Source organism: Opisthorchis viverrini (assembly GCF_000715545.1).
Source record: "Opisthorchis viverrini unplaced genomic scaffold opera_v5_179, whole genome shotgun sequence".
Lineage (NCBI taxonomy): Eukaryota > Metazoa > Platyhelminthes > Trematoda > Opisthorchiida > Opisthorchiidae > Opisthorchis > Opisthorchis viverrini.
Genome location: NW_008751828.1, coordinates 171,729 through 181,415, shown reverse-complemented (window position 1 = coordinate 181,415; position 9,687 = coordinate 171,729). Strand labels below are relative to the sequence as shown.

General features: G+C 43.1%; 2 protein-coding genes across 2 annotated transcripts in view; one reads left to right on the top strand and one right to left on the bottom strand.

Moving 5' to 3' along the window:
* The window catches only part of T265_14298 (hypothetical protein), a gene marked incomplete at both ends in the record, with an annotated part of 34,861 nt that overhangs the window by 14,678 nt on the left and 10,496 nt on the right, over nucleotides 1–9,687 (bottom strand). Inside the window, 2 exons of the mRNA XM_009172997.1 lie at nucleotides 935–1,423; nucleotides 4,087–4,329. Coding sequence (XP_009171261.1) covers nucleotides 935–1,423; nucleotides 4,087–4,329 — 732 coding nt within the window. The remainder of the gene's footprint in view (nucleotides 1–934; nucleotides 1,424–4,086; nucleotides 4,330–9,687) is intronic.
* Nucleotides 1,115–9,687, top strand: part of T265_07447 (hypothetical protein) — a gene marked incomplete at both ends in the record, with an annotated part of 17,697 nt that continues 9,124 nt past the window's right edge. The window contains one exon of the mRNA XM_009172976.1: nucleotides 1,115–1,206. Within this exon, the coding sequence (XP_009171240.1) occupies nucleotides 1,115–1,206 (92 nt within the window). The remainder of the gene's footprint in view (nucleotides 1,207–9,687) is intronic.

The window sequence follows — 9,687 nt, the reverse complement described above, 5'->3', positions numbered from 1 at the left end:
CTTGAGTTGAGGATGAGCTTGCCATACAGTTGTTTTGGCACCACTCGCAAAACACATTAGCCCAACAATTTTCTCACCCAGAAATTTAATGTCCTCCTATTGAAATCAGCGCAACAAAGCCCTAACTCGGCGCACACTAAAACAACTTGAATCAACGCAGTGGATGATGTCTCACCGTCTGTTGCGATGTGCTCGATTTGAGTTCATCACTGGGTCGAGGACAGTAGTACCAAACTGGTGAGTGTTGCTTACTGTGTCAGAAGCCATACGTGTACGTCGTTACTTGGCCGCCAGCCATGGGACCTGTCTTAAGTATATGGCCTCCTAGTATCCCAACTGGAATCGGAAAATCAGAGACTGGTGACCGAATACATGCTCACTTTTGTCCATGGTTCTACCCAAATTTGATCTGTGGCTTCAAATAACGTATAGTGCCGTGCGGCGATAGCAGTTACGTAAAGTCACACAGCTTTGTTAAGAAAAGAGCGTAGCTATCCAAGAAAGTGAGTAGTGAGATGTTGATGAAGCGATGAACTTTTACAAGACACAGTGAACACCGTTGATGAGCTTCCGGATAACCGAAAAGCTTCGCAACCACAATGTTTGATCGTGCAAACTTCCTTGACAGCGAACTTCTTTGTACTTTACCTTGATGCGGAAACGATACATCTCACTCGCCGGACAAGTGCATTTGATGATGCCCACATCGTAAGCCATTTGATAAAAAAATACGGTTAGAATCTGTTAGAAAGACGGAACCTCAAATTTACCTGGTGGTTGTACCAACCACGTAAATGTGATGACAATAATTTTAGTTGTGTTTTCAACCATTCTTTTAAGTTCATGTAAACGATACCCACTGCAAGCAACCACATGGTGTTAAATATAAGTGAACTAAAACGAAGTGCTCTCAGCTCAAATAACTTGCACTCACCACCTGCTTCTGTATGGCCGACCGTTTCACAGCTCGTTTACCCATAGCCACAAATAGATGTCTATCGCAGAACCTGGGTCTACATCCACGCCTTTCATATTGCCTCCACGTTTCGCCATCTTCTATGGTCATACCCATCTTGGCAGCCAGTCCTTGCATTTCCTCACGACAGTCAGATGAATGTCCAATACAATCACGAAACCGAGTGCGTTGTCTCATACCCCATCGCGGCGTACTCTGACCAAACATGACCATCTCCTGCACTCCTCGAGGTGGGTTCTGCCGAAAAGAACTTTGGCATTCTGGCTCGCACTGTGACCATTGTGACCAAGGTGTCCAACCGTTCAAACTAAGTGGATGTTCGCATTTTTCTCCAGTCCATCCAGCATTACATAAACAACGTGCAACCACGGCCGGCCTTCTCCCAAGCCAGGTAAATGGCTCACGTTTTTCCTTCCCCCTTATTTCCAGTGCTGTTCCCTGTTCAGTCTGTGAAGACGAATACCAAATAGCACGAAATAAGTCTGGCTTGTGAAAAGTTGTTACCGAATTTCGGATCATACAGCAAAATTTGATATATGAGCTCTCAATAGTGTATAGATTAAAATGTGTGCTCCTCAGTGGATAAAATTTACGCCTAAATTATCGTATCTCCAGTTTTCTAGCTAGGGTAACTTTGAAAATGGAGCGCGTTGCTTGATTTGATATTCCAAAGAAGAGATAGCAAAATCAAGAAAAACCCAATGTAACATACGGATAAGCTGTCAACAGAGATTAGTCACTCAAGGCCCTCTTAACTGGAGTGATAATTGGCGAGCGGGGGTCCTAAGTGCTACGGAGCAAGTAGATCTCATCAAAATCCAACAAAATTCTAGCCAATAGTTTCAGGCACAATAACATTCCAAATAGCGTTCTAAATGATGTTTATTTCAAAGGATCTACTTTCAATCGTAAACTCATTTTGACAGACGACTATCGTCATGTGACAGCTGCATAGAAATGTCATTATCTTACGCAGATACCGATCTTCAGGATGTCTAATTACCCTTGGCTTTCTTGTACGCCAGCTGCACACTAGTTCTTCGCTTCACCGTCCGGTGCTCTAGGCCGACAATCGTGCAGTTGATTGAATGGATTATAATCCCGGATACCGATCGGATGTGCAAACTTACAAGGAAAATTTTTTATGTGGTCTGATGAGTATTATGTATCTCTCAGTTTATAATAGCCTTCAAGCAAACACCACCACACAGTGCTCTGTGACTTACCATTTCCCGATGTTTTCCTCAGGAGTTCTTTGTTACTATCTACTTGGTAAAGCAATTTTCACCAGTGTCTGGGATGACCTGATGCCACGAGCTCCAAGCTTTATTGAGAGGCATATAATGTCAGTTTGTTTGTAAATTCCTGGTAGGCAAGTGCAGTACAAGCTGCCAAAATATATCATCGGAATAATTTTTAACACCCAACGCCTCTTTTATCTCATCTTATCTGACATGTTTCTACTTTCGGAACGTGTTCAAAATTTAAGCTTCTGTCTGGAATTCCTCTGAAACTTTTTTAAACCTCGTTTGCGTTTTTCAGTGAAAAATAGTACGTCTTTGAAGCATCGCCCACGGCTAAGGTTTCGCTCTCGGGGCTTATATATTCCGCCCACGTTTTCTCATCTTTTGAAAAGGATTACCCAATTTCCCGGTATTTTTGTCCTGAAAATTTACCCTCGGTTGCAAGCAGGTTTCCTCGCCTTCATAGTGTATTGAACAGAAACCATGGATGAAGACCTGAGTCTAGCGTATTTTTAATTATAGGATTGTAACCTTTCTCACTTGTCTGGGAAGCACACTGATATATAGATTCTCTAAGAACTTGATGACTACAAAAGTCCCTTCAAGGGGTAATGTATCTCAAGAGCTACAACACAAACGTAACTGAACAATGCACATTCCTTACCATAAAATCAGTGCTTCTGAAGCCTTCAAGATCAACTTGAGCCTCAGTGGACGGTCCAGTAGTAGCCTAACATAAGGGATTCTCTCAAGCAGTAAATATATCAAGAACCAGACTCATTCGGTTGTGACGCGATTTGGGTGCGCAATTGCCTTATAATTGTCAAGCGACAGGCGGCGATATTTAAATGGTAGAACAAACCGTTCTGGTTTCTATGCCAATGTGGGGCAGATCTGTCGGAAATTGCTGTTTGTTGTTCAAGGTCAGTAACTCTCAACCACGGGCCAAAGGTCTTTACGACACAACTCATTTACACCCAAGTAAGGAGCCCAAGAAGTAATAGAATCCATTTGTGAATCTGAGCTTCCCTTGAAATCACCCAGTTTTATCAAAAAGGGGGTTAACTATACTCATAAGATTGTGGATTAGTGTTGTATCTTGCGGTGCGATGCGGTGGCCGAGCTATTGGGTTACGCCTGCACTGCGCCTGCCAGGCTACGCGATAGGGAGAAGACAGAGAACTGGGGACACGGCTGTATTGGCAGGACAAAACATACAGAACGTCTGCGTAAATATATAGGATGACTAATTGGCCAAATATGGTCGTTCTCTTTTTCGCTCCGTACAGCCAATGGTGGTGGTTCGGTCGTGAACGGTCTCAGGCCCACTACGCTGGTCGTGTGTTGCTAGGCCGTGTTTGGTGAGAGCCGTGTTTCGTAGGAGCCGTCAACTCACCTAATTTCCGGACGTGTCGAACCGATAGTGACCTTGGGGATGCGTCACTCTCTGCACATGTACTTTTTCTTCTGTCTGGGCGCGCGCTGACAACTATATATGCTCATTTTCTGTCTTTACTGGATGAATCCCGGGGGGTAGAATTTGATAGGCTATTTGTAATTCTATTTGATTTTTCGAACGAATCATCGATACATATCTTCAGCTGTTCAAAAATTCTCATAACCATGATAGGATTCTCTAGTAAAAGAATGACTTCGATGGGTACTGATGGCGTTGTTTTTTGCGGAAACCTATATTTTGCTATTTAATCTACCAGCTATGTCACCCTGTTGACTTGAGCTCAGTTGATGACTATCTAACTTAGCCCAAACTTCAGCGTCAGGCTAGGTTTTACTTGTAACAGATAGGCTATGAAAAGTACTGGCTGCTTGAAAATGCGCGGATCATGCATAATCACCAACGCTTACCAGGACGCAGGTGCCATGTATGCAAGCTTTCACCATGCACGGATCGACCTGTCTCAGGCAATTGTCCAACAAACGTCCCTTGGGCAAAAGTGCTGACTTCGGTATTCGAGAATACTCCGCCGAACATATGCAAGAATAGGCTGCCAATTCCGGATATGGGATGCATTTATTTCCCTTGCTGACGGCGCACGCCACATTGCCTGAGAGAGCTTCACCAATCGACATGGTACACGGATCCTTCAGCTGTGCATTGTGTAGGACAAAGGTAAATAAGTTTAAGCACGTTGTCTATCGTAAATAATCAGCTATTCTGGCTGCTTGTTAAAGACAGCGACAAACAAAGCTCACATAAGAAGCACTAGGAAATTATGTAGTGTGTGTTGAAAAAGAGTGGAATTATGTTGGGATGTTTTGCACGTGCTTCAAATGCTCACGTTTGTATCACACGAATACGACGTCACAGTATAAGTCCTAAATATGTTTCAGCAGTACATACTGTAGTAACGGTACTTTTCTCAGCTTAGTTCTCGGTCTGAGTCTTCCAAGCTAGCGTTCACGCGAAAACAACCACCAAAGGCGCATAAGGTATATTAAAGCCCAAAACGAAGTCATATATATAATGTAAGCGGCGACAACTTTCTGGAAATTCTAACGCCTTCTGGATGCGGCATTGGCAACCGGCATTCGGCCGATACTGGGTTATGATTGGTTGTTGAGTCCAGCGTTTCGACCAATCAGATCTCGGCTTGATATCGGACCGGCAAGCGTCCCGAATTTTCAGCCAGTCTTGCGTGAGACAGGCTTCTTGGTCGTAGCAACACCTGACTGCGAGAGGTCAAACGGGATCCGAGGGGAATTCCGCCTAACACATACCAAATATTTTACAACACCCGCCGATAAACGATCTCTGAATGAAAACAATTGTTCGGGGAAGGAAAACTGTGACGAACCTAAATGTTCCTATTCCCTAAATGTGATAAACCCCAGAATGCAACGGAAAACTTATTCTGATGAGGATCTATTTTTAAAATGGAATGCCGTTATCCATGCAAGTCTTACGTCGTGTAATCGCAGTCTTTTGAGGTGCTGTAAAGTGCCGCTTAAAAGTCTCTGAACAAACCTACAGGGAATCAGCAGAGCAAAACGTGAACGTATCATCAAGAGGGAAGGGCTAGCAAACTGATGTACATACTGGCCCAAGGAGTGGAATTGAATGAGAGCCTCTATTGAAGATACGTTGCTGTAGATCACAGTTGTACAATCGAGTGGAGCTGCGAAGACCTGGTGAAAGTACAGGAGATCGCCTAACTTTAAGTATGGTTAATTAAAGCGTAGAAAGTTTAGTCAGGGCATGAAGCAAGATTCCACCAGCTAGCTCTTCTAACATGTCCATTCCACGGTACGGTTAAATGTTTCTGGATGCCGTCATTCTGGTCGTGAGTCAAATGACCCCTTCTACCGCTTGACAGAAAATGAACTCCTCACCAGGCGCTCGTAACGCTTTCGTCCTATGAGTGACATTCAAATTTTAGACTAACAACTTCATGCGAACCTAATATTAAGTGCTAATTATTAAACATTTTGACGCAAAAAGTCAAAAGAAACTTTATCGGTTTTGTTCCTTCTTGAACACTCAACTATAATTCCTCACATTTTGTTTGGAGATATCCAGTTTCCGAGATTCACACTGCAGTTGGCTGACGCAACGTTTGTTGCGTTTATTCGATCCGAGAAGTCTGTTCATTTATCCAGGCGGCTCATCCTGGTAATGGCACGTCTGAAAACCTAGATCGGTGCACTGAGAATTTAATGCGTAAAACCGGGTGTTCTCAGACAAGTGAATTCTCATTGCCAAGATTCTAGTTAATAATGGAGCGAATCAAAAACTGCAAGTCTATTCAAATGTTTTATACAGGTGCCCGATTGTAGAGGTAGCAAAAGATATGTTTACTAGTAACAGTGCCGAAAGTGTACCAATGACTCTTTACAGCCTACCTCCGGTCTCACATTCGATGTATTTGTATGTACCCAATTGCTTTCAAATTGCTGAGCAGATTTTCAAGCTAACGACACACCGGAGCTTCTTCAGCCTGGCCTCTACCAGACGGTGTTTCACATAGCCTTAGACACTCCAGCTAAAGGATATTTGAAGACTCACGAGGGCAGTAAGATTTAGCTCATTTATGTATTCAGACAAAACGGACTAATCGGAATGAATTAGGTGTTAGAAATGAGAAGTAGATATTGACTTAAACCGAACACATTCTCAAGTTCGACAGCTGCCGGATAAAAACGACCATATTTGTATGGAAATAAATATGTAAAAAATGATTGTTCAGTTGTAACAACCCCTCGGTGCCTAGTCACCGTACGCCCAGAAACAGGCATGAATTTTGAGATTATATCAGGTCGTTCTAGCCTAGAGAGAAGTCGCTGAGATCCCGTGATTAGTTTTGATCCAAGAACCGTTCGGCCAGTAAGTTCATGTCTTAGCCAATGAGCTACCTGAACTAATTGGTGGGTGATCTCTCTTGCACAAAGCCTTTTTTTACCAATCATGCAAGCAGTTCGGGGTGAGAACAGCGAAACACCGTGGGAATTGAGGCGATTTTGCGATCTGCTCACTCGTAAAGATGTGCTTGACACCCAAAACATTGACCAAAGAAAAAATGTCATGAGGCCTTCGAAGGGCGTCACTTTGCGAGTGCCAAAAGATGAGTTACACTCGAGTTTTCCTTTAGCCCTTCCGTGTCCCTTACATAAATATAAGATATTCGCGCATACTCATATAAATTACAGGTGGTCTATTGAAATTTCCTCACCTTTCTCAGTGCGAACGGGGAAGAAGATGGATTGCGCTGTGTGTGGATTCTACTTGCATTATGATTTCAATAATTTTACCTACAGTGATCGACAAGTCGAGTTATCGAATAACTCTGCATTTGCCGTTGTTTTTCAAGCATTAGTCAACCTCAATAAAAATGGTCTTCCCTGATCATAATTAGAATTCCATGAGAGTGATGGCTTACTGATTTAATTTCGCTGTGACCGGATTTGTAGCGTACATAGACCGTAGACAGCATGCGAAATAAACGAGGCCTGATTCTTTCCAGACATTTTTGAAGCACGCACATTGTACAAAGTTTGAGCACGCGTTTAAGGAGGCTAATCAATGTTAACAATAGAGATTTTAGGAATATCCACGGAAAACTATTGTAATTTCTGCATGAAAATCTATTCTATGTAATTTTAAAGCTTTGCCTGCGACACTGCAGCATTTGGTGAGGTAAAGTGCAGTTATTTTCTCATTTTTTCTCATGCAGTAATTGGTACTTTGAACTCCAAAGGAAATTCAGTAGCAGATTTTCAGAAGATACAAAACCAGTGCTTATATTGGTTTTATCTTGGTGTTGGTTCATAGTTGCTGACACCAATTTCAAGCCGAACCTCAAGAGACCGTGATCCAGGAGCTTTATTTCGGAGTGTTTCCTTCTTAGAACAGTCTTTTTTGGGGGACGACTTTACTCACGCCAAAATAGTTTAACTTCGTGCTCCAACTTGGAGGTTCATTTCATTTCACGAAGCAACCACATCGTTCCCTAGCTACCTTCGCTGAATTCTTTCCGCTGGGCGGTCGAAGTTTCGCCATCGAGTTCAGCTCTCAGTAATCGGTGCTTGGCTTTCAATCCACTGAAGTTCAAAACAATGAACCCGAAATTTATCAAACTTTGATTAGTTTAAATTCACCCTATTCTTTCCCAGCTCACTTTTCAGCCTGTCATTTTCAGAACCAAGCACAAACCATACCTTTTCTGTTAGCCCAATGCTTCCGTCTGTTCGGAATTCTAACCCATCGGTAGAGCAGTCAAATGTAGTGTTTAGCCTTTCATTGGGATCAATCATGTCCTGTTATTGGCTGCTTAAAAACAGCCATATTCTCAGGAACAACATTCTAGGGGTATCAGCACCGCCGTTCAAATTTGCCTACTGAAATTAAGGGGGAATATGCAAGCTCTGAGATTTGTTGCGAGAAGAAAATGCAGAGCGCTGTGGGTCAAATTAGCGGTGAATCCATCCATGCAACATTGGGGTGGTATCTCACTCAGACACAAGAATACTGTTAACAGTTTTGTGTAACCAAAATCGAACCATCTGATCCATGTGTAAATGGAGGTTGTTCACCCATGATTCTCGCGAAACATGGAGCGAACTTTCCGATGGTCACTGTCAGTGGGCGCGAAACGACATGTGCATTTTTACGCAGGCTGGGACGTCTGCGATTTTGATCATGGTTGTAAAGTTCGACACCTTGATGTCCCAAATCTCTAGTGTATTAGTGAATGCTCCTGCAACTTGACGATAAAGTCAAGTTTAAAAAATCTAGGGAATTAGAACAAAGGTGCGCGAACGAACATGTTTTTGGCAAGGTCTTTTCAAGTCATACAGCTGTAAAGGTAAGACAGCAGGGAATTAGAACAAAGGTGCGCGAACGAACATGTTTTTGGCAAGGTCTTTTCAAGTCATACAGCTGTAAAGGCTAAGACAGCAATACCTGAAACAATTTGATGAACATAATTTATACGAGACAGGAAGCCGAGTGAGAGACCGCAGGCAGTGCTGTCGTTGTATGCTCAGCACAAAATGCATGTTTGGCGGGAGGTGAGCTTGGCCACGACAAGTTCAACACACGAAAAAAGTGTCTCTGCCGACAAAGGATCGGTTTGCAACGTAGTAAGTTGATAGCTCATGCAACTACGACTGTGCCGTACCGTAAATATGTGGGTTGATTAACAGGCTCTTGTAAACAATAAGGAAACTTTGGATGGGTATTACACTGTGCGCCGCGTTGAATAAATGATGTACGCCTGGGCAGATTATCATCCTCCTACTTCCAGAAGCTAGTCAGGGTGGATTGTCTTCCTTCATCCTTTGGCCGGGTCGCCTAGTCGTCTGTTCAATGTATTCTACTGCACAGAGGTAAGAGAATGAGTTTACTAACATTTTTCGGGCATGGATCAGCACTTGATTTTTGAGACTGAAGGAACACAGGCGACTGTTTGTTAACCAGGTTCGGAGTGTTGCGACCGGGAAAAAAATCCGCTCAAACTGACGTGAGGCCTTCTGTTAAGTAGCTCAGACAGTACATCACCCCTTAAACAGAAAGCTGATGTAAACGGTTTTCTTTCAATAGTGGTAGTAACAATAGTGGCTCCTCCCCTGTTCAAATGCTTTACACTAAAGCTGTCGTAGAACATGTTATATCAGAACGTTGGTGTTGATTCCTTTCTCCTACCTTTTATCTTGTACAACGCGATTCCCCCTTTTTCGTTATTTTGGTCTGTGCCCATACCACCCTTGTTGTTTTTGACCTGAACATAAACCGTTCTTTGACCTTGTCATCGGACGTGTCGTTTAAGTTCACACGTGGTTTCGCTAGCTTGTAAACACGTGGCTCCGAGTCGGCGTGGACTTTGAGACCCGTTAGGAATTAGCAGTTCCTAAACCGGTGTATAGAAGCCGGCGTAGTCCCACGATTTGAGGTTTGTAAAGCTTTATCATTTTATTATTGTACTTATAGTACCGCATTTGTAGATAAACCTC